Source organism: Sinohyriopsis cumingii, chromosome 17, assembly GCF_028554795.1.
Source record: "Sinohyriopsis cumingii isolate HCF-2022 chromosome 17, ASM2855479v2, whole genome shotgun sequence".
In the NCBI taxonomy this organism is placed as follows: domain Eukaryota; kingdom Metazoa; phylum Mollusca; class Bivalvia; order Unionida; family Unionidae; genus Sinohyriopsis; species Sinohyriopsis cumingii.
In genome coordinates this window covers 80,523,237-80,549,710 of record NC_142977.1, presented here as the reverse complement: position 1 = coordinate 80,549,710, position 26,474 = coordinate 80,523,237, and the positions used below count along the sequence as shown (strand labels likewise).

Below are 26,474 nucleotides of genomic sequence, written 5' to 3'. Positions count from 1 at the left end.
AATTTCGAACTGAAAGTATGCCAAAATATTTTCCCCTTTTGTTTTTTTGTAAGTCATTATGGGGTTTTATCTTTCAGTTGTGAAACACTTGGGTAATTAAATTAAAATATAGAATTAATTAAAAGATAGAAAACACCTGAGTGAAGATATATCCAATTTTAAATTTGCGCAATTTATGGACAATTAATTCATTAAATTTCAGCAAATGCAGTCAGACATTTTAAAGACAGCCTAATCAAGATGTGAATCAATTATATTATAAACACTGCTGCAGGAAATAAACTTTCTTCCTTCAGTACTTTTGACTGTCATAATGAATTTTATTATGTTGTGCTTGTAGAAGACAGGTATGGTCCTCTATATATTGGAATGAAATTACACAGGTATGACTTATTTTATCTTTCTGATTGACAAAGGACTTTGTAGAGGATTTTAATTTAAAATGAATCCATGTGTATGATTCTCATCACCTGAGATAATAAGTCAGGATTTCCACATTTTAGGTACATCCAGGCATATAAGTCATAGCACTCATACATTGTGTGACAGCTGAACATGTCACACATATGTAATATCAAAATATGAAACAGATTGCAAAATGTAATATTAATGATGTCATCTGCTACGTGAAATTCATGTAGACTCTAAACATTTGTAATTGGGAACCATGAAAGATAAACTCCATACATTTTATTTCCTTCAGTATTTGCATCAAAGGCAACTGGGACTGTACAAACAAGAAATGTGAAGCCACATGTTCAGCTACGGGCGACCCACACTACATGACTTTTGATGGAAAACGCTTTGATTTTATGGGTATTTGTTCATACTACATGATCCATGATGAACGCTTTAACGTGATAAATGACAACGTTCAGTGTGGCAACCATGATGCATCATGCACAAAGTCAATTAGTATCATGTTTGAGGGTCACACCATTAAAATGGACCACAACCACCAGTTGATCATCGATGGTCAGAGCATCACAAGCCTTCCATACCAGAAAAATGGCATAAAGATATACATGGTGTCTTCACTCTTCATGAAGGCTGAGCTCGCAAATGGAATTACCATCCTTTGGGATGGAAGGACACGAGTATACATTACAGCTCCTCCTCAGTTCATTGGGAAAACCAAAGGTAATACTTGTCATGGCTCAGAATAACAATCTTTTATATGCCTTTGAAAGAATATTTGTGTTGTCATACTTAGACTGTTAAATACATCTGGTTCCCAAAATAAATTCAACACATCTTGTTGGCAAGAGTGGCTTGCGTATCATTTTGCATTCATATAATTTTCTTCCCAATTTGATCTAAAAGAAATACAGAAGGCACCACTAAAACACAAATATATTAAACCTTATGGTAACCATACTATCTTTCTTCATTTCTAAAATTCTCTTAGGAGCATTGTCTAAACTGAATGAATATTTTCAGGTCTGTGTGGTACATATGATTTCAATCAGAAAAATGACTTCCTGACACCACAGAAAGATATTGAGACCAACCCCAACGTTTTTGGCAATAGCTGGAAGACAGAACCAAATTGCCTAGATGTTAATGCTGATGCTACTCACAACCCTTGTGAGGAAAATGCCAACAGAAAAAATCAGTCCGTGCAATACTGCAGCAATCTAAAGGGTGACATTTTCAAATGTAAGTAATATTATTGACAGAATTAATCAAATTTACATTCTACTTATAGGATTAGTTAATTTATTCATTGAAAGTTTAAAGGTTGTTGGCACTTCTTCATTTGGCAGATTCCCTTTGGTTTTGTATGCATGGCTTTGATTATACTGGTATTAAGGGCGATAGATACTTCTTCAGAGCTACCATGTTGCTATTGTAATTTGCATAAATGTGTCTGAAAGAGAGAATTTACTATGGACAAATGAATAAAAACATTTTGGTGAAAAATATTTTCAGCCTGCCATGATGTGGTGGATGTAAACCCACTCTATGAAAGCTGCCTCTTTGATGTGTGCCAATGTTCGGAGAACCTCAAAGACTGTCTCTGTCCAATGATAGGAGAATATGCAGCTCAATGTGCCTCCCATGGTGTAGAGATCAAGTGGAGGCAATTCATCTCCGAGTGCCGTAAGTAATGGAAAATATGAAATGTGCACAAACTGCAAATTGTATCTAGGTACCGTAACCAAATGTAACTTTTGGGAATATTTCTTCCAGGCATTAGTTTTCACCATCTTTCATTTAGTAAAACCTTCCACTGGTAACACTTTCCCCCTGAACCTTTGCTGTTCGCTATCTTGCTGAAAGATATTGAGTGTCTATAAATATTGAAATCACAAGTCTCCTAAAGACTTGAAATTATACAGCAAGAGGACTCTGTTGATAAAACAAATATAACACATTTATTCTTATTTTAAAACAATTCACATCCTTTCTAACTTAACGATTTCTAGCTTCAAAATACAGAAAACTTTTAAGTCCAACAAGATATAACTCCCCTAACCCCGCGAACAAACATCCAATTCTTTTTTTTCTTTTTACATATGATTAGTCTACCTTAGATTCTGTGATGAGCTGATATGGTGTCTGCTTATCTCAAATTAATCTAATATCTATCTATCCTTGCTTTTAATGATCATTAAGTTGAGAAACAGTATACCACCTTTTTGCTAATGGATAATTTTTGAGGTTTTGGAAAATTGTACACTTTATCTAGAGACAATATTATCTAACGACAATACTTAACGCAAACTTTGATGCATATATACATCTAATAAATAGAGGTGTGTATGTGTTTGTGTGTGTGAATTACAAATTTTACAATATTATCAGAATAACCTCAATGTATTTTCCTTCTGTAGCTATTGACTGTACGGGTGGTCAGATTTATCAAGTCTGTCCCAACGAGTGCACGCGGACATGCCACAACATTGCCACCGATCCAAACTGTACCCAGTCATCCCAGTGTGCTGAAGGTTGTGGATGTCCTCCAGGACAGGCCTTGGATAGCTCTGGACACTGTTTGCAAATTGATCAGTGTCCATGCATCTTTGACGGAAGGGAGATTCCTGCTGGAAAAGTGACAGATATGGGAGATCAGATCTGGTGAGATATTCTAATCTAAATTCTAATTTGTGTACCTGTCTATGGAGCAAGTATGTAGTCTTGCCTATGTTTGTTCATCCTTTCCCATCCAGCTTATGTTTTGTATCAGTAACTATTGAAGTAATTTAAGGAATGAAATAAGGTTTAGTATGAAGTTTGACAATAAGAAGGATTGAAATAAGGTTTAGTATGAAGCATGACAATAAGAAGGATTGAAATAAGGTTTAGTATAAAGCTTGACAATAAGAATGATTGAAATAAGGTTTAATATGAAGCTTGACAATAAGAAGGAATGATATAAAGTTTAGTATGAAGCTTGACAATAAGAAGGATTGAAATAAGGTTTAGTATGAAGTTTGACAATAAGAAGAAATGAAATAAGGTTTAGTATGAAGCTTGACAATAAGAAGGAATGATATAAAGTTTAGTATGAAGCTTGACAATAAGAAGGATTGAAATAAGGTTTAGTATGAAGCTTGACAATAAGAAGGAATGATATAAAGTTTAGTATGAAGCTTGACAATAAGAAGGATTGAAATAAGGTTTAGTATGAAGTTTGACAATAAGAAGGATTGAAATAAGGTTTAGTATGAAGCATGACAATAAGAAGGATTGAAATAAGGTTTAGTATAAAGCTTGACAATAAGAATGATTGAAATAAGGTTTAATATGAAGCTTGACAATAAGAAGGAATGATATAAAGTTTAGTATGAAGCTTGACAATAAGAAGGATTGAAATAAGGTTTAGTATGAAGTTTGACAATAAGAAGAAATGAAATAAGGTTTAGTATGAAGCTTGACAATAAGAAGGAATGATATAAAGTTTAGTATGAAGCTTGACAATAAGAAGGATTGAAATAAGGTTTAGTATGAAGCTTGACAATAAGAAGGAATGATATAAAGTTTAGTATGAAGCTTGACAATAAGAAGGATTGAAATAAGGTTTAGTATGAAGTTTGACAATAAGAAGAAATGAAATAAGGTTTAGTATGAAGCTTGACAATTAGAAGGATTGAAATAAGGTTTAGTATAAAGCTTAACAATAAGAAGGATTGATATAAGGTTTAGTATGAAGTTTGACAATAAGAAGGATTGAAATAAGGTTTAGTATAAAGCTTAACAATAAGAAGGATTGATATAAGGTTTAGTATGAAGCTTGACAATTAGAAGGATTGAAATAAGGTTTATTATGAAGTTTGACAATAAGAAAGATTGAAATAAGGTTTAGTATGAAGCTTGACAATTAGAAGGATTAGCATAAAGCTTAACAATAATAAGGATTGAAATAAGGTTTAGTATAAAGCTTGAAAATTAGAAGGATTGAAATAAGGTTTAGTATGAAGTTTGACAATAAGAAGGATTGAAATAAGGTTTAGTATAAAGCTTGACAATAAGAATGATTGAAATAAGGTTTAATATGAAGCTTGACAATAAGAAGGAATGATATAAAGTTTAGTATGAAGCTTGACAATAAGAAGGATTGAAATAAGGTTTAGTATGAAGTTTGACAATAAGAAGAAATGAAATAAGGTTTAGTATAAAGCTTAACAATAAGAAGGATTGAAATAAGGTTTAGTATAAAGCTTAACAATAAGAAGGATTGAAATAAGGTTTAGTATGAAGTTTGACAATAAGAAGGATTGAAATAAGGTTTAGTATAAAGCTTAACAATAAGAAGGATTGAAATAAGGTTTAGTATGAAGCTTGACAATAAGTAGGATTGAAATAAGGTTTAGTATAAAGTTTGACAATAAGAAGGATTGAAATAAGGTTTAGTATAAAGCTTAACAATAAGAAGGATTGAAATAAGGTTTAGTATGAAGCTTGACAATTAGAAGGATTGAAATAAGGCTTAGTATGAAGTTTGACAGTAAGAAGGATTGAAATAAGGTTTAGTATAAAGCTTGACAATAAGAAGGATTGAAATAAGGTTTACTATAAAGTTTGACAATAAAAAGGATTGAAATAAGGTTTAGTATAAAGCTTAACAATAAGAAGACCTAGCAGAAGTTTTAGTTTTAGCCTTTTCTAACAAACCATAATGAATTTATTGCCACTGTTAAACTTTCAAGCTTACCGATTAATTTAGTCACATTGGAAGGGGAAATCTGTGGTATGGATACTTTTCTATTTAGTTTTGTTTCTTCAGAAGAGATGGGCATGTTTTTGTATTGGATTGTCAAATTTGTAATTTGCCAGTTTTATTAATTGCATACCTTCTGTTTTGTGTTATCCTACACCAAAAAACAGTTTGTTATGGGATTTGGATATTTAATTTTCCATAATTACTGTTTCTTTTTTATCAACCTGATATATTTAGTCAGTATTAAAAGTATTATTCATTCTTATTAGATGCATTTTATGATGTTTCGAAAGCTGGATAACCTGTAGAATCCGTGACTTATTTGGGTCATAGCAAGAAACAAATATGCCTGAGTGGGGATCAAATCTGTGACCTACCTAACTCTTTACCTCTCCTCTAGCACATGTGTTATCTGAACAATCTGATGTTCTCAGTCTGTTCCTATAACACAGTTACCCTGCTTTTGAATCCACATCATCATGTGTCAATTATCCATTCCACGCAGATTTACCTCCTTAAGTTGAAAATCAAACTTTCATAGCATAACAAAAGTGTCTGTGTGTAATCCTACTGTTATCAAACTTTCATAGCATAACAAGAGTGTCTGTGTGTAATCCTACTGTTATCAAACTTTCATAGCATAACAAGAGTGTGTATAATCCTACTGTTGCCACCAAATGTCACAGATGTAAATATTGCAGTCAGAGCAAAAGTGGAATACTGAACTTCCTTAAACTTAAACAGGTGGTATGTTACTAAGCAATCTTAGCCAGTACACCTGACAAATCACTTTAACATTTGCACCATTTTTCTTTAGAGATTTAGATGTAGATTTTATGAATTTGGTTGTATAAAAAACTTCTAAATTTAGTCTTCAGCATTCAAGAAAAGCCAATGATCCTCAGGACTGAAAAAGGACAATTTGATATTCTACACTACAAATTAATTTATTACATAGATATCAGTTATCATTATTTTGCAAAATAATTTTATTTTCATTGGTAATTAAATTTTGGTTAATTTTTTGTGGAAAGAAGCTTGTAACTGTGACTTCAAATAAGATCCAAGAAATCCATGTAAATTGTTATCATAGAAAATTTACAGTATATCATTGGAACTAAAGTATGTTTATAAAATCTGCTATTAGATTATATGTATTTTCCTGTTCAAATCAGCTGATTCTTATTACACATTCAAGATGGTATATTAATGTTACACATCTTTTTCCAGTTCATGTGTCAGTGCACAATGGGCATGTCAAGACAAGCCACAAGGGGCAGGCTTTCCAATGCAGATTGCAGGCCTTTCATCCCCATGCCCAGCTGACATGGTGTACAAAAAGTGTGCATCAGACTGTCCTCTGACATGTGCAAACATGCATAACCCACCAACATGCAATGTGACAAATTGCCACCCTGGATGTGAGTGCCAACCTGGATATGCCCGAGAGGGTGATAGATGTGTGATGTCAGGAGACTGTCCTTGTTACCATGGAGGAAAGGCCTACAAAGAGGGTGAGAGCTACACAATGGAATGCAACAAATGGTAAGAATTGATAAAGAATAAACACACACTATGTGAGCTACATTCATAACAATGTGAGACGGGTGATATTTAAAGGTGGCTGGAAGCAACACTTATACAAATTTATTAACATACTAATCATTTGGGCAAAACATGTTAAGTTCAGAGGTCATCAGTTATCCTACTGCAAGCAACTGGTCAATGGCTGTTAGAAATATTACAGACATATCATTTGTGCTGTTGCAACTCTGTGGTCATAAACAAAGTAGCAGAAAGAACCAAAACCAGCAAGTTTTGTAAAACTTAAATGATTTAAGTATTAATTTTATCAAATGAAATTTAATAGGAACTTAAAGTACTATGAATTAAATCCGAAATGATACAAAAAATGAAATACGGGTTCAAAATAATCAAATGTTCCAAACGAATTTCAAATCTTTGAAATCTTCGAAAGTCTGCCAACAGCCCTGATGCATCAAAATGGCATTGTCCAGAACTCCTTTGAATAATTCACAATAGTCCTAGAAAAATATTATAGTTCAGTGTCCTAGAAAGTCCTTGATAAATATTTTAGACAAATAGGCACTTTGTAGTTCCAACAAATAATCCAGACAAATGTTTCCTCTCTAATTGCATCTAAAAACAGCATTAAACGCATCTGCAGATTGATATTACCACAAGAACATACAAATAAGAATCTGAAATAGGGATGAATTTGAATTGGGAATGAAGTAGTTGCTCAATTCTCTCCTCATTTACATCTCAAAGAGTCTGTTACAACTTTATCGCAATATACCCATGACAGACATTACTGCTGATTATAATATTTTGAAATACCCATCACATACACAACCATCTGTCTTTACCCTCAGTATAAATACAATCATGAAAAAAATTTACAATAGTACAGAATATACATAACAGTGCTGCAATAGAAGTAATCATGTAAAATATTTACTCTTACTACATTAGCTGATTGACAGTCTTCACTTATTTAAAGTATATATTGCTTACCAGAAGGTTTTTATTTTGTATGCAAAACATAGATGAGGCATACCTGTAATTCATTTATGACAGTTTTATTCTTGTTATTGTTGTTTTCATGGATATTAAAGCTTGGATGTTAAAGCATGGATGTTAAAGCATGGATGTTTAATTTTGCATGTAGCTACACACATTTCACTGACACCCTAGCATATATGGTATGAAACTTGATGGGTGTATCTTGAAGTGCATGACTCACCATAGGAAAAATCAGATCACAGTGAACCACTTTGCAGCTTAGATGATTGCACTTCGTGTATTTAGTTCCATTTCTTTAATGCTGTATTATGTATAGTCAAAACAAAGTGATAGATGTTCTAGTCACAAGAGATAAAGGTCATTTATAAGTATCTACTTTCTTGCTCAAATGATGTCATTTTTTGCCTGTTTTCAGTGATGAAGAAGGTAAGACATAGCAGTCTTTTGAATTCATAACCTGATAAATATGGAGAAAAAAGTTGAAATGATATTCAAGATTCATAAAGCATTAGTTCCTTTGCTTGTTTTGTGGGGCTTAATGCTGTTTTTCAGCACATGATAGGTAATACACTGACTTTCAGAGACTAGGAAGAAATGCCATTTTATAGAATTCCTGTTCTGTAAATTTAAGTGAAGCAATTTGAAAAAAACTATAAAAATTCTTCGATAAAGTTTATTGATAAGAAACTTTAACAGATTTTAGGACCATAATTGGATAATTTGGCAGGTGATATTGGACCATATTAGCAATACAGTAATGGTTTAATTTAAGTTCCTTGCATAAATGCACACCGTATGCTATAATTCTGGATTGTTTCAGCACATGCAAGAGCCGAAACTGGGAGTGTGAGAACAAGGACTGTCCTGCTGTATGCAGTGCATTCGGGGATTCACACTACCAATCATTTGATGGCAGGATGTATGAATTCCAAGGAAACTGTGACTATGTTTTAGCCAAGTCAACAGGAAGTGGTACTGAGAAATTTGAAATCACCACAGAAAATATTCCATGTGGCACCACAGGCGTAACATGTACTAAATCCATCACCTTCACCATTGGAACTGTAGGCAAGTGTTACATGTTTTGCACCAGTATTTTATAATGTTAAAGCTATTGTTTAATTAATACAGGTATAGACTGTACATGTGTATGTGACATGTTAATAGATTTTGGTTAATACATGGTTACACATGTGCAAAATGTACATGTGCAGATGACACTGGCAAAGATATTATTTACATAGTACAGGTATAGATTGTGTCAGATGTAATCCTGAAAACATTGGCTAATTTCCTGTGATTTAAGTAAATTCTAGATATTTGTTTGAAATCACTATATTTTAATAGAGTTCAATTTTTGTGGGCGTTATTGTGCTTCGAACCAAGGCAAAAAAGTGATACATTCTTGGAAAAGGTAGGACATCTTTCCGAGTCTGTGAATTAAATAATGAAAACATTTTCCAGCAACAAATGAAAACAGACATTCACATAAGTATATACATTACAGTATTTCTTGAATTGTAATATAACTTATCATAATATACTAGCTTTGAAGTGTATGTTTGAAGCTGGAGTACAGTTATATTTGCATCACCTTTATATAGTTTGCAGTAAGGTTTGTTTGGTAGCAAATTGAAGAGGAGGGTGCAGTGGGTGCTCCCACTGGTTAATTGCCCTGTAGACCATTAATTTACATAGTTTCCTTGTAACAGGTACCGCCACCTTCTACCGCCTACAGCTTGTGCGAGGGAAACCAGTGGTTGCAGATGCTGGATCTCCATTCACCATGCAAGAAGTTGGAGATTTTGTTATAATTACCACTCCAAGTGGTATAACTCTGGAATGGGACAAGGGAACCAGGGTCTACCTCAAACTCAGCACACATTATCGTGGACAGGTATAATCCTGGTTCATTAGATTTCTCGATACTGAATTGATCATACTGCAGAACTAGTGCACAATATCCTACCAACACTGCAATAAGAATACTCTGCTCTATTTTTGTTGGTAATTATTTGGATATACATGTGTATTTCTTTACTACTATATTAACAGAAATCATGAGACTAGTTTGCATGCAAAATTACTCAGGAAAAAACCCACAATATTTTCCAGTAATGTGTTTACCAGAGACTAATTTGCTCTTTGAATCTATGACAGATCCTAACATGAACCTATTTCATTGCCTTATATAATATATGGAATAAATTATGTAATTTTACAACCGAAAGACACAGAAAAAATACTTTCATTTTCCCATGGAAATGTATTAATCTATAATTACAAGGATACCCATTTGCATGAGACCTCAAGAAACCATTACAAGTCATTTAGCACTTAACGATTTTTTTTTAATGTTAAAGAGTACATAGACTATGCAGTAATTCAGGATTTAATTTGATAAGTCAAAGAAGGATAACAAGATTCAAACACGTACATTCATGATAACTAGCTGTAGGATGACAATAATGACAAATGTACATTTTTGATAACTCAAAGTAGGTGACAACGTTATCTTTACTTTTCTACTCTTGCTACATAACAACATTTGAAATTCTAAGAAATATAAACATTTCCAATCTGTTGTTTCATGTTAATCCCCAGCCAGAACTCTGAGTAAATTTATCAACTCTCTTATTTCAGTGTATTAAAACAGTGATATATGCTCACACTTCTGTTGCATATACCAGACAATGTACTTGTGAATTAAGGGGTCTGACATACAGGAGCACAGTTTGCTAGTAAATGTGTAGAAAGTGCACAAAACCTGTTAATTACCTGATTTCATGTAAACCGTTCATAAATGTTTCTCTGCATTTTCCAATTGTTAATTAGTTTAGAGTATTGAACAAAAGAAATCACTTCTAAATCAGGCAGTCATTAGTGTGTATCCAAGGTGATTTTTTTCTTATACCTTTTTCTAACATCAAGTTCCAAAATTATCAACAAATAAAGACCAACAACAAACCTTGGCTTTCATAAACCTGTATCTATTCAGGCAAAAAAAAAAAGCTTCTAACTTAAGTTGAACAAAAAACAGAATCAGTTTCACCTGATAATACCTATGAAGTGATCACTGTCTTGTATGCTTTTGTTAAAGAATCATTGATTTTAATGGTTTTGTCACAAATCTGGCCTTAGTTCATTATCTGAAGCTATCTTGCGTATGATGTCAGAGGTACTGTCATATTTACACATGCGTGATACTTCATCAAGCTACAGAAATCAAAAACAAAGAGCAGCATGATTCTTACTTTTCAGTCAAAATTATGAATGCAGTATGCCCTCACTATAAAGCGCCTAAGTATAACATGGTAACTGATACAACAAACTCAGTATAACATGGTTCCTGATATAAAGCTTCTCAGAGCACCTTATCTGAACACAGTGTTTGGTATAGAGGACATAATTATTGCATCATCTCTGATAGAAAGCACCTCGGTATAACACAGTGGCTGATATGAAAAATGCATGATCATAACTTGATTACTAATACTGGTATAATTATAATTATTAATCTCATTTTACAGGTTCAGTTATATTTTTCTATAAAATAAACATCACCTTCTGATGTCTAATGTACTGCTTGATAAGTTGATCTCATCTATTCCATTGTTTACTTTTATGCCTTCCCAGAAAAAGTATTATTGTGGCAAACAAGTTTATCTACATGATTGTGGTACATTGACTTTTAAATACGCTTTTTAAAATCCTTTTATATTTTGCTCTTACAGGTCACGGGTCTATGTGGCAATTTCAATGGTGACCAAAAAGATGACTTCAGCATGCCTCAGGGAGGATTACCAGCAGTGAAGGCAACAACATTTGCTGACAGCTGGAAGGTAGCTATTTTTCTTTTAATACAAATGTTTTTTCTGCCTTGCCCATTAAACTTATATTGCAGTATAGGGATCATCTTTTATTCCCATTTATAGGACATTCTAAAACTTTGATTGGTCAGCAAACCTGGCATATCATTCCATACAATCTATCTCAGATGAGATTGGCAGGTCTCTGGAGAATAATATGGTGCGATCATTCTAAGGTTCTTGATAGGATATTGTTTTAGATGGTTGAAAGAAATTGGACACTTTATTTATCACTCTTCACATCATCAGTATGTTATTTTTCAGATGACTAAGATGGAGAATAACTATGTGGCTGCAAGTTTAATATGTTAATACTAATAGCTACATACTAATTGGTGGTCAATTTTCAGAAGGATGATTTTACAGTTTATTCAGGTGTGTTTGAAAAGATTAATTGGATTGATTTGATACAAGGGGGATTAGATTATCCACTTGGATACAAAGATCAGCACATGTTATTATTCTTATCATTTGTAAGCTTCCCATTATCTGAAATTTCTATGTGTTCAACAGTTAAGTCACATTTTGCAGCTGTCCATATTTTGCACCTGTATGGTTACTACTGATGACTTCTAATAAATTGCACCAATTAATTAAAGAATGCATACAATACAATATTCAGTATATATTCAGTCTTATATTTTATTTTAATTTAAAAATATGTAAATCAACATCTGGTCTTAACAGAAAAACCATTCTGTTGTAAGTAGTTTTTGTTATGTTTCTGTTGGCTATGTTTAGATTCTAATCAGTCTAACCCATAAGCCTGCATCACCTTTGCAAAGTACTGCGATCCGATCTAAGATTAAATATTATGCAGTCATTGTTAATGGTTGTTCTTTGTTCTTATAAATGCATGAAAATGGGGATACCGATATTGCATAATGTTTTAAAAGGGTGGATTGGAATTATCAAACCTATTTGATTACATTTCATCATGAGCCAGAAGCAAATAGGTGACCTGGAATCAAACAGGAGGGAAATTCCCATCCACCCTGCTACAACATCATGACCCTAAGATTATCTACAACAGTATTATGGTTTAGTGATAATATGAATAAAAGCCAAATAACTTCAACATCATATACTTCCTTCACTTCAGAGTTTTGGTAATAATTTAAGTCAGTAAAAACCTATTCCCACTGCTCTGTGAGCATCACTCAAGCCCCAAATTAACATCTGGTACTTGATGTAAACCGCTGTTAATAAAGTTGTCATCTCTATAGAAGAATAACGTTTAGAAGTTCCTGAATGTTCTTTGCCTCTAACTTTATTATAATGTAAGTATAAAGGAATCGACAGGTTTAGCTTGAGTTTCTCACCTTTTAATACTACTTGAACCTTCATATTCTGGCCACCTCAATAACTCAGCCAGAATATATAGTCTTAATGGTGTCTGCCTTAGGAAAGTTTAGCAGTATCTGAAATCCTGTGTTTATTTCTTTTTCATCAATTTTATTTCAGGTTCACAGCTATTGTGCAGCCTCCAAAGAAATCACAGACACCTGTGAGGCCAACTCGCATCGACGCCCATGGGCACAAAGGCAGTGTGGTGTCATCTCCTCAAGCAAGTTTGGACCCTGCCATTCCGTTGTCAATTACCAACCATATCTGGACAAGTGCATTTATGACTCTTGTGCATGTGATACTGGTGGAGATTGTGAATGCCTGTGTACAGCCATTGCAGCATATGCCCACCAGTGTGCTATGAATGGTGTTCCCATTTCATGGAGATCAGATGAGTTGTGCTGTACGTTTATTGAGCACGAATTAACCTGTGCAAAGGATTCTTTCTTTATACTGTAAATTTTATTAATTTATAACAGGCTTCCTCTAATTGCCAGCTGTGCTATTCATATACTCAGAGATCCAATACTTGGATAATATCTTTATTTTTTTCATTAAATTATGGATTGTCAGGTACTAAATTTGAAGTTAATATAATTACATGTGTATGCCTCAAGGACACACTTTTACAACTTTCAATTAGCATAAGACTGATTGTCTTGAACAATTAGTTCATTATCCTCAAATATGTCTGTTAAAAAATGACAAAAACACCATAAGCAATGTGCTCCATCAAATGTCTTTTGCATTAATTAACATTTCTTCAACTTGGCTTATGAGAAATATAAAAACAGAGTTACTTACCTGGATCTGTTACAGTGGAACTGTAGAAGGTGATAGTAACCACAGCACAAGTAAAATAGCAGTGAGTGCCATTTACAAGTGTAGTTTGATGTTTTCTGAAGTAGGAAAATATTTACATGAGGTAGGATAGACACAGTTATACAGGGTCAGAAAACAGGGTCCTATACATCTAAGAAAGTGATACCAATTTTGCTAATTTTATGTCTAAATTTTAAGTTAACAGTTTGTTATTGGTACACTTATAGCTATCCAATGTGAGAACTGTGAGAAGTACAACCCGTGCATATCAATCTGTCCGAAGAAGACCTGTGAGAACAGAGTTGTCTATAGTACTCTCATTCAAGGCTGCAATCAGGAAACCTGTGTGGAAGGTTGCGACATTGAACCATGTTCACAAGGCCAAGTATACGAGACCAATATGCCACCTTACAGATGCATACCTGAGGCATTTTGCAACACAACATGTCTGACCATAAATGGAAAAGACTACAAGGAAGGGGAGAGAATCATGGATTCTATGGTTTGCCAGATGGATTGTGAAGTTTGGTAAGTTCCATCTGCGAAATACTGATTATATACAGATTTAGCAGGAGACATTGGTATTTTCATGATAATTGATTGTCACCAACGCCACTAACTTGATAAAGAATAAACTTCATATTTATATCATAGTCTGTTGGTCCTTATGATAGTAAATTATGACAATCATTGTTTTAGTTGGGTTCAAGGTGTCCATGAGTAAATTGGTAAAAGTAGGAATACTGCATGCTTTTGTAATGTTTCTTATTGTCACAGGAATCACCTATTCACTCCTATTATTTGATGCTAGTTTCTCACTGATTCAGCCTATGTTTCATTGCCAGTACCCAATAATGGTATGTTTGTAGTTATCAAGGTTACTCATGTATTTCCACAGAAAACACAAAACTCGGGCCATCAAACAGGGTCTGTAGGGACCTTGAAAAGCCTTGAAAAATGAATTTGTCCTTCAAGGCCTTGAAAATACTTTGAAAATTCAAACAAATTTCTGGATACCTTGAAAAACCTTGATTTTATTGAAACGTAAAGGAATTAATAAATAGCTTTGTTTTGCAGATTTAGATATAAAAAAAGAGAGAAAAAAACAATCTCTCACTAAGTTTGTCCTGGAATGGAAATTTCCACAACTGGCCACTGTGCAGTTGTACGTTTTGAACTTCCAGATGTAGCTGTGGTTTAAATTTGAATCATTTGTAAGCTTCGAAATGGCTGGCTGTTGATTCCAACTTCATTGGCTAGACAAGGAAAAAAATAAAGTTTGGATTATGATATGTTTTGCAGACAGCTTTGCAAACTGCAAATTATGCCAGATGGCTATTGATTTGCATGCAGTGGGAGAGAGTGATCTACGGTCACATGCAGCTGGAGAAGAAAAAAGTTAGCTCTCATAAATTATGTAATTGTGGCTAATACAGCAAAACAAGAAGAAGCCTTAAGCATGAAATTGTTTTTGATGTCTGCAAACACGAAGCTTCAAGTTTTAAAAAAGAAACTATATGTAATCTTACTTATAAAATTTGTTCGATCCAAATCTTTTTTGGGGGGATTGAGTGGAAATAGGACAGACAATGAGCAAGATACATCTAAAATATAGAATACAACTAAGAGAAATATCAATATATCTAATATGAATAGTTTAAAATATTGATATGCTGTTTTTAAATAAGTGATAATATAAAAATCAAATATTTTTGTTACGTGTTTGTTTTATGGTGGTGGGTTGGGGTATAAATAACAAGGCCTTAGCACAGGCACCCACGTTAATTTTCTCGTGATTTTAATATTCATAGGTGGGTTTCAGATGGATATACAACATGGCTTTACTTAAAAAAGTATATTATTATTCGGATCTCATTTTCATAGTTGGAATTATTGAATGGGGGTCCTGTAAAGTCTTCCATGACAAGCTACCATTGAAAGTTTTTTCTATCATTAAAGAGTGTGAAGATGTAAATATGAAGGAAAGGACTGATTGCAAGGAGAGTGAGTACTGACAGTGTAAGAAATGCTGGTGGAATTCACCATATTGGTATAACACTAAAAATGCTTATAAATGCAGGCAGTGCTTACAGTAGGTACAGCATGTACTTGGATAACAGAGGAAAAAACCTTGAGCAAGAGATTAGAGGACAAAAAAGAAAGCACTGGATGAGGAAATAAAATAGCAGGGTTAGAGAAGAAAGGCAGGCACTGAAAAAGACACTGAGACAATGGCAGCTGCTGCTGATAACTATGCATTGAAAGCCGAGACCCATAGGACAGTTTAAATTATCACAACATCATATAGTTTGAGTGTTAAGGACAAAATCATTGAACTTGGAGCTCTTGAAACACATTTTGATGACAAGCTACAAGAACAGAAAAATTCACTCTAAAATATTTTTGACTTTGTAAATAGTGTAGTGTTAAAAGAGTCAAATGAACATTGTTCAGTGACTATACATTAATCTAATGCCCGGATGTAGGATGTTTAGTATTAATGGGAATGACATCAATGATAGTACTCTTGACTTCATCTTTTTTTTTTTAAATTGCAAGAAATGTTCCTCATAACTTGCCTTTACATACAGTTTAATTTATAAATTCTTTATAATTAATGCAATAATGCACCTTGAAAAACAAGATTTTGAACCTTGAAAAACCTTGAAAAAACCTGGAGAAATATGCTACTAATTAATTGAGAGTTCTAATGACTGGGTCACAATATTGCTATACATGATGCAACTATCCTATGTATTTAATTGTCTTTAACTGTCAGATTGCATATGATAAGCAGTTTATATTATACATAAGATTTGATTGATGAATGGAATGGAAGTTAATCCTTTACCTATATCAACCATGGTATGAAATCATTATACCTTTTGGTTGATCTGTGCTAAGAGATGTAAACTTACTAGCATCCATCTACAGCAAATTTACAGTGATAAATACTCAGAAAAGTGTCACAATTTACATGTCTCTTTCTGCATCTGGTAGATTCCAAGGCCAACCAGCCAACAAGATCTGGTTAATGAGTGGCTTTCCTTGAAAGCATCTAATTTCAAGGACAGAGATTTTGTCAAATTTGTCTTCAGCTACAGTGAAATCTCAGTTCTTTTCACATAATCTTCAACCATCTCATGGGTTATCCTTTTACATAAAATCGATAGCAGAGATTTAATTTGTGAAAACTTTCATTTAAATATCAGAAAGTTAATATGACAAATTTAGACAAAATAAGTTTGAATGTTTAAATACTATGGAAAATACGGTATGGATTTGATTTAGAATTATAAAAGAAGGAAAAACCCTACAAAGCAATACAAATAAATATTCTTAAATGATTTCAGCTTCCATCCCTATTGATTTCATTATTTTCTTCAGCCCCAGTGAGCAGCATAAATTTTAAATATTTTTCAATTTTGTTTATTTAGTACATGTATACATTTTTATTAAGCTGAATGACATCAATATATACCCTTTGTGAAGCACCTTTGAATCGCTTAGACCTACCAAGATATTGATCTCAAATATCTTAAAAATGTGTGTCACAGAGATATTTACATTTGATTGGATTCCTGTTTTAATTCTTTATAGCTATTGCAATGAGGGAACAATCAAAAGGAGTGGAGTATGTAGTAGTACCCTTCCTCCATTCACCCTTTCGCCTGCACCATATGGTGGAAGTCCTACAGCAAAACCAGGAATGTTGGACACTCTAACACCCACTGCTCAACCAGGAATGATTTCTGGTTCTCCTACTCCCAGACCTGGAGTATATTCAGGTGTTACACCAACTGCTCAACCAGGAATGTCATCAGGTGAAATTCCAAGTGCACAACCAGGATTGTCATCAGGCCAGATACCTACTGCTCAGCCAGAAATATTGTCTGGTGGCTCACCAACTGCTCAACCAGGAATGGTATCTGTATCTGGGTTCACCCCAACTGGAAGCCCTCGTATGGTTTCAGGAGAGACACCATCAGCCAAACCAATGTTTATAACAGGGGAAACTCCAACTACTCATGCAAGGTTTATTTGGCATGATGAAGTTTCCACTAGAACAAAACCTGTGAAGACAACAGTACCAGGACTGATATCAGGGGCAACACCAACTGCTCAGCCTGGAGTTTTGACTGGAGAGACACCAACTGCTTATCCAGGAATGTTGCCAGGCCAATCACCAACTGCTCAACCAGGAATATTACCAGGTGGTGCACCAACAGCCAAACCAGATTCTGAGTCTGGAGAGACACCAACTGCACAACCAGGAGTATTGCCAGGTGGTACCCCAACAGCTAAACCAGTAGAACTTGGTGGAGAGACACCAACTGCTCAACCAGGGATTTTGCCAGGCCAATCACCAACTGCTCAGCCAGAAATATTGCCAGATGGCACACCAACAGCCAAACCAGGTGCACTGAGTGGAGAGACACCAAGTGCTCAACCAGGGATGTTGCCAGGCCAATCACCAACTGCTCAGCCAGGAATATTGCCAGGTGGCACCCCAACAGCTAAACCAGGTACACTGAGTGGAGAGACTCCAGCAGTGAAGCCAGGCCCCTTGTCTGGAGAAACACCAACTCTTCAGCCAGAAATAATAACAGGCCAAACACCAACTGCACAGCCAGGAATATTGCCTGGAGTTACCCCAACAGCCAAACCCTATCCTGTGAATTGCATGTATGATGGATTTACCACCTGGATGAGTTATGCCACCCCCACACCATATAATCAAGGTGATGTGGAAACTGTTGACAGCCTCCGAAAGCAGTACACCTTCTGTGATGTCAGCCAGATGAGATCAATTGAATGCAGAGTTATTGGTACAACAAAGAGTTCAGCTGCCTCAGGTCAGAAAGTTACCTGTGATTTGAGGGAGGGATTGAAATGTTATCACAAGGATCAGAATGCAGGGGAGCTTTGCTATGACTATGAAGTCCGATTTGACTGTGATTGCTGTAAGTATCAAGTTGAAGCATGTGAGTGTTTTTTTGTCATTCTACATCCATACATTTTGTACTCATGATCTCAACCATAGAACATATAATAGTGTTGTTTTTCCATGGATTGCAGAAAAGATTGATGAAAGTGATAAACAAAGCAAATATTATTGAAAGTATTTATTTATTAACATAGTGGACTGTAAGAGTCTGTAAGAGTGGATCATACCATTCTTGAGAATATATTGTACATGGAGTGAACTGTAGATAGTATAACTTTTGCATAATTAAATATTTAATGTGCCTGTATGATGTGATATACTTTATTTTTATTTCAGCTAAACTGACCTTGGCTCCATCAGCGTTGCCAGGAGAAACTCCTACACTCACTCCAGGTAAAGTTGAAACTTGGGGAATATTTACTAATGTAAAGGTGAAATTCACATTTTTCTATGGATACTGTTAATTCTCAAAAGGTTTACAAAGCAAACACCCTTTGACATTAAAATAACTAGTTGTTCACTGTTCATAGTAGAGCCTGATTCAAATGATTGGGTGGTTCTCGAGTCTGTTATTTCATCTATAAAGGCGAATAAACTGAAGTACACTTGCATGACAATCCCTCCATCATCTTTAGAGTAAGTACAGTGTGTTAATAATCAAAGTAAGTACTGACGTTTGTCAGTTTTTCCTTTAAAGAGAAAAGTAGAAAGTTGGACTTCTATGCTGTGTAGTCAATATTGACGGTAATTTGAAAATCATAAATGCCACAACTTACATTTTCCACCAAACATACTCTGTTGATCTTTGAAAAAATGATTTAAAAGTAAATGTCACCCAATCAGAAGTGAATTACAACTTGGTGTATCCAGGTCCAATATTAAAAACATTGATCCTTTTGATCACTAAACACATGAAAAGATGGTGATGGAAACTTGCTGATTATTGATTGTGACCTGGATTTGAGTTGTCATTTTATGTTATACAACAACTGCAGTGAACCAACCAGAGAATATTATTTATAAAGTATTCTTTATATTTCAGGAATATGTTAATCATTTGTAAGGAAAATGTGCACAAACAGAACTTTAAAGTTACTGTTTTAGCTGGATACACTTTTAAATTTATACACTTGCTTCTCCCAACTTTCACAAATGTCTAGCTGGTTAGAGGCCATTGTCCAGCATTGACCCTGTTAAATTTTAGTCCAGGTTGCCTTAACTACTTTATAGCTTCATTGCCACACACATTGTTCTAATTTCTCTCCCAAGGTTAGTGTAGGTAAGAAAGTGGATGAAAAAAATTAAGTCTTTTTGGCGTAGGGAATAGGGTGAAATTTTGACATAGCTTTAAAAGTTTTAGTCCTGTCACTGCAATGTCTGACATGTGGCATCATGTCCAACCCAGTTACATTATCCTGACGTAAACCACACCAGTCTAGTCTTAAAACTGACCTCTTAATGCTGAGGATGATACTTTAATTGTTTTATATATATATATCTTTCATTTCCAATTGAACCGCTCCAATGGCCTAGTGGTTAGAGCGTCTACCTCGGATGCAGGAGGTCGAGGGTTTAATCCCTGGCCGAGTCATACCAAAGACTTACAAAAATGGTACTAACAGCTGCCTCACTTGGTGCTCAGCATTAAGAGGTTAGTGTTAGGACTGGTCAGCCTGGTGTCAGGATAATGTGACTGGTTGGGACATAATGCTACATGTCTGCGGCATGATGCCTCAGTGCTAGACGTCACTATAAACTGCCACACTGCAGACATTGTAACGATATGACTGAAAAATTGTTAAAGCTATGTTAAAAATCTAAGTCACACACACACACTCATTTCCAATTGAAAATTATGAAAGATGTTTGAAACATAAGCAACTAAAGCTCATTATCAAACATGTTTTGACCTAATCATTTTGGAAAAAGGCATGGAAGAACTTAAAATGCTTCATCTTGTCATGTAGCATAAATATTTTGCAAGACATTGAAAGAGTTCATAATTAAATGACTTTTTTTTTCCTGTTATAGCCAATAAACGTAATCTGTTACATATTTTATGTTAACTGGAAGGAGAGTTTGGAAAGGTTAATGATAATAATGAACTGAAATTAACCAGATTTATATGTTATGAATAAAACCAATAAGAGCTCAATTATTTTATTATCATCTATATTTCTTATTTTAAGAGTTTTTGGAGACTCCTGGATCTGGTTTGACAACAAAGCAACCCCAACCAATCGCTGGAGGGACCCCTACCGCTAAACCTTTAGCCCTCAATGGATCTATTCCCACAGCCCAGCCCTCACCTATTAATGGGTCCATCCCTACCCCAGTTCTCCCACCAGCTAGGCAGAGCACTCCACTCCCTTATACTTGCATCCCAGGATGGTCAGAGTGGATGAACATTGACAACCCAAATTCTGTGACATCACAAGAGATTGTGATAGGAGACTTTGAGGGATTTGGTGAACTGCGACACTACTACAGTTTCTGCGCTAATCCAACTGGTATCCAGTGTCGTCGGTCATCAGATAAATTGATACATCACATGACTGGTGAAAAGGTCAACTGCGATCTTGAGAAGGGTCTTCAGTGTGTGAATGCTGACCAGTCTTCTGGCAAATGTTCTGATTATGAAGTCAGCGTCAACTGTTACTGTGGAGGTTAGTTCCATCAGATCATAATGATAAGTTTTTTATTTTTCTTCACATGTACAAAAGGTGCAAAATTTGCAGAAAATATATGTGACATTTTTGAAAGGTTTTAGTTTCTCTGCACTTTTGTGCATTTTGTGACAGGAAACAGGCGTTTATGAGAGACAAATTTTCAGTGCAACATATTGAACTTAACCATATTACAGGATTTATCAGTGTTTTCATTTTGTGTTTAGTGAAATCTTGATTTGTGATCATAGTAAAATTGTAATACTGATATGACTAGTTCTGTTATTGAATACATCTTTTGTGACTTTTTACAGAAAATAAATTATGTGATGCAACAATAATTTCTTCAAGTTGCCACGCATTTATTGGGTACTCTAAGGTTTACTACAGACATAATAAGCTTGTAGCAGTGTAACATATGATTATTTGCGAGAATATACTTATTCTTTTAAATTCTGTGTAAAGTGGTTTAAACACAATTAATTATTTAACAAATATATGTGTTTAATAAAAAGGTCATAGTGCTTTTACTGTTGAATATTGTGATCTGACCTAAGGTACTTGAAACATAGAAGTTTGCCCTGTAACTTGTACTTTGGTCTCACCCACAATATCCACCAGTGCAAACATTATAATTTTGGTATATTTCCAACAGTCTTTCTATGGACATAAAACTAAGGGATTGTATTTCTTGATGTTTTTCCACCTAACAGGAATCCCAGATTTCTAGTCATGCTGATTGTTAGAATTCATTGATATGTAAGGTTCAAAACATTTTTACTGATGGCTGCAAATTTCATGAATAAATATTATATAAGGCATACAAAATACCTTCATGGACTGAATTATTCTACCTTTTCTTCTTATTTCTCAAGGCCTAATGACAACTCTGGCTCCCATACCTGGTGTCCCTGGTGTACCTCTACCTATGAAGGCACTATGTGGTTGGACAGAATGGATGAACAGCTATAGAAGAACAGCAGAAAAGAGCACAGGAGATTATGAAACTATTAGCAACCTAAGGATGCAGTATTCATTCTGTGAACGACCTGCCAAAATTGAGTGTCATGACAGCAAGACGCACATAATGTATGATCAAGTCGGACAGGCTGGTGTTGTATGTGACACAAACCGAGGACTTGTCTGTGATGACAGAGGTCAGTTCAGTGGAATTTGTAATGACTATGAGGTTAGAGTTTTCTGTACTGATGATTGTGTATCAACAACAGTCACCCCATTGCTTGTTAGTGGTCAAACTCCAACTGCCAAACCAGGTATATTATCTGCTGGAACACCAAAACCTAAACCAGAAGTTTCTGGAGAGATTCCAACTGCTCAGCCAGAGAAAATATCTGGAGGGATCCCAACTGCAGAACCAGGCATTTTGTCAGGTGGTACACCAACAGCAAAACCAGGGGATGTGTCAGGTGAGATACCAACTGCTCAGCCAGGAATGCTGTCTGGAGGAAAACCAACACCTAAGCCAGCAGAATTGTCTGGGAAGACCCCCACTGCTCATCCAGGAATATTGACAGATGGGACACCAACTTCTAAGCTAAAACCATTGAGTGGCCATACACCAACAGCTATACCAGAAGTATCTGGTCAGACATCAACAGCAAAGCCAGAAATGTTTTCAGGTGACACACCAACACCCAAACCAGGATCACTAAGTGAAGAGACACCAACTGCTGAACCAGGAATGCTGACTGGTGTTACACCAGCTGCCATACCTGGATCACTCAGTGTACAGACACCAACAGCTAAACCAGGAGAAGCATCTGCCAAAACACCAACAGCACAACCAGAAATATTGTCAGGTGGTACACCAACACCCAGACCAGGAGAAATATCTGGAGGAGTCCCAAGTGCTCACCCAGAACAACTTTCTGGACAGACACCAACTGCACAGCCCGAAATATTGTCAGGTGGAACACCAACTACCATTCCAGGATCACTCAGTGGACAGACACCAACAGCCAAACCAGAAGTATCTGGTGAAACACCCACAGCACAGCCAGGACAGCTGTCAGGCGGCACGCCAACACCCAAACCAGGAGGAATATCTGGAGGAGCACCAACTGCTCAACCAGAACAATTTTCTGGACAGACACCAACTGCACATCCAGGAATGTCATCAGGTGACACACCAACACCAAGACCAGGAGAAATATCTGGAGGAACACCAACTCCTCAACCTGGACAAGTTTCCGGAAAGACACCAACTGTACAGCCAGGAATATTGTCAGGTGGAACACCAACTGCCAAGCCAGGATCATTCAGTGGACAAACACCAACAGCTAAACCAGGAGAAGTGTCTAATGAAACACCAAGTCCACAACCAGGAATGTTGTCAAGTGGCACACCAACACCCAAACCAGGAGAACTGTCTGGAGGAACGCCCACTCCTAAACCTGGACAAGCTTCAGAACAGACACCAACTGCACATCCTGGAACGTTGTCAGGTGGTACACCAAGTGCCAGACCAGGAACAATATCTGGAGAAACACCAACTGCTGAACCTGGACAAGTATCTGGAGAGATACCATCTGCACAACCTGGAATGTTGTCAAGTGGCACACCAACACCCAAACCAAGTGAAGTATCTGGAGAAATACCAACTGCTCAACCGGGAATTATATCAGGTGGTACCCCAACTGCACAGCCAGGAGCATTGCCTGGTGGCACACCGACAGTCAAGCCTGGATCACTCAATAGAGAGACACCAACTGCTAAACCAGGCGAGGTATCTGGAGAAACACCAACTGCTCAACCAGGCATGTTCTCAGGAGGCACACCAATAGGTCAGGTATCTGGAGAGACACCCACAGCACAGCCTTATACCTGCAGAGAAGGATGGACTGAATGGATCAACAATGACAACCCAGTTGTTGGATCAGGAGACATTGAGACATTCCACAGCATTGCAGGTTACCCAGCCGTTTGTGATGAGATTATCACTACAGAATGTGTGGTTGCTTCTACGGGCCAAACATCTGATGGAACTGGTCAAGATGTCAAATGCAATATCAATGGACTGGAATGTCTTAACAGCCCATTGCAGAGGTGCTTGGATTACAAAGTTCGATTCTACTGTGGATGTAAGTAAACATATATATATATATATATATATATATATATATATATATATATATATATATATATATATATATATATATATATATGATAATTTAGCTTTTAAAGAAAAGTAGCATAGCATTTCAATTAATGTTATGTCTCAGTATTTTAAAGAAATTCCCATTTGCTTTTCCAGAAACACAGTTTGGTCTCTAGACAAGAACTGAATTCATGTGGTGTAATTTTAGTCAGACTTAAACTGTTTAGTGTCTTTGTTCAAACCATTTGTGAGAAGGCTAATTTTCTTTTTTTTTTTTTTTTTTTTTTTAATTAACCCCGTAATAGGTTGACCAATGGGTCAGGGAACCATCCCAGGGTCACCTTACAATCAAACATTTCTGGCTATCAGATAATCTAGGGATAATAAATATAATCTACAGAGAAAGTAAAAAAGAAAACACACACACACACACACGCATATACACATGCATATGGTCTCTAGACAAGAACTGAATTCATGTGGTGTAATTTTAGTCAAACTTAAACTGTTTAGTGTCTTTGTTCAAACCATTTGTGAGAAGGCTAATTTTCAAGTTGCAATTTTGAACCCCTGGACAAAGTTATTATAAGATTGAAGTTCATGCTTTGAAGTTGCTTAACTTTTTTACCAAGAGCTTTTAAACTTTTCTTCAACTTGTTTGAACTCAAATTACATATGAACAACTGGAGGAAGTTCTGTGTATTTTGTAGAAAAAGTATTTAGCAGTGTACAAAGTTCTGCACATTTTGGTAGTTCTGATTGTAGGTGCTTTAATATTACTTGTCATGACTATCAATGTTGTATAATTAAGGTCTATTCAGAATTAATTAATATGTCTCATTTTTACACAAGACATTTGTTTCATTTCTTGTAAAGAAGATTGGTTCATTCAGTCTCCACAATCATTTCTTGCATATGTGCTTGTCAAGATCTTGCAGTGACATATTTTAGAATATGTGCCAGTGTAGCATGTCTTGCAGAATTTAAATTGTTTTTTTTTTCTTTCATCTTTTAGGCAAGAATGTACCTACATTGAAGCCTGAACAATTGCCAGGCAATATTCCAACTGCTCATCCCAATTTGATGGCAGGTGAAACATCAACTGCTCAACCAGGAATTATACCTGGTGGTAGTCCAACTGCTCAGCCAGGAATGCTGCCAGGCCAGACACCAACTCCCCATCCAGGAATATTAACAGGTAAAGTTCCATCTGCTCATCCAGAAATGCACTTAGGAGGTACACCAACTGCTCAGCCTAGACTTTTATCCAGCCAAAACCCAACTGCTACACCAGGAATGTTATCAGACCAAACACCAACTGCTCATCTAGGAATGTTCTCAGGTCAGGCACCAACTGCTCAACCAGGAATATTACCAGGTGGTACCCCAACAGCCAAACCAGGTGCACTGAGTGGAGAGACACCAACTGCTCAACCAGAAATGTTGCCAGGCCAATCTCCAACTGCTCACCCAGGTTTATTCTCTGGTGGTACTCCAACTGTTACACAAACGGGACACACCATTAGTATGGTCTGTGACCATGGTTGGACTAAAGTCATGAATGCTGACTCCCCATCTGATGGCAATGATCTTGAAACATTTGACCGCCTACGTCAGAAGTATCAGTTTTGCCAGGAAGACAATATTGTGACTATCAAGTGCATTCTTGCCAACACAGGAAGCCTCTATGACCAGTCAGGTGAGGAAGTCACCTGTGAGAGAAAGACAGGATTGACATGTTATGGCCATGAGCAGGCTGATGGAAAGTGTGAGGACTATGCTGTACAGTTGTACTGTGACTGTAGACAATGTAAGTATTGATTTATCTACTCTGCACTTTAAAATGTGGAAATTGTATGATCTTGCCCCTCACTGTAGATAAATATTTTTTTGTTAGAGCATTTATGACCTCTCAGTCTCATACCATTTACCATAAACCTTAATCGTTATACGTTATTGGAAGACATTTATTTCATGTAGTTTTATTGTGGAG

General features: G+C 35.7%; 1 protein-coding gene across 1 annotated transcript in view; it reads left to right on the top strand.

Moving 5' to 3' along the window:
* LOC149779311 (uncharacterized) overlaps window positions 1-26,474 on the top strand; it is a 114,801-nt gene that overhangs the window by 15,112 nt on the left and 73,215 nt on the right. The window contains exons 12-26 of the mRNA XM_089939930.1: window positions 704-1,140; window positions 1,441-1,659; window positions 1,933-2,103; window positions 2,838-3,081; window positions 6,395-6,709; window positions 8,532-8,779; window positions 9,424-9,608; window positions 11,446-11,553; window positions 13,045-13,330; window positions 13,977-14,277; window positions 17,350-18,713; window positions 19,034-19,090; window positions 20,887-21,363; window positions 22,239-24,464; window positions 25,497-26,291. Of these exons, the coding sequence (XP_089796056.1) occupies window positions 704-1,140; window positions 1,441-1,659; window positions 1,933-2,103; window positions 2,838-3,081; window positions 6,395-6,709; window positions 8,532-8,779; window positions 9,424-9,608; window positions 11,446-11,553; window positions 13,045-13,330; window positions 13,977-14,277; window positions 17,350-18,713; window positions 19,034-19,090; window positions 20,887-21,363; window positions 22,239-24,464; window positions 25,497-26,291 (7,433 nt within the window). The remainder of the gene's footprint in view (window positions 1-703; window positions 1,141-1,440; window positions 1,660-1,932; window positions 2,104-2,837; window positions 3,082-6,394; window positions 6,710-8,531; window positions 8,780-9,423; window positions 9,609-11,445; window positions 11,554-13,044; window positions 13,331-13,976; window positions 14,278-17,349; window positions 18,714-19,033; window positions 19,091-20,886; window positions 21,364-22,238; window positions 24,465-25,496; window positions 26,292-26,474) is intronic.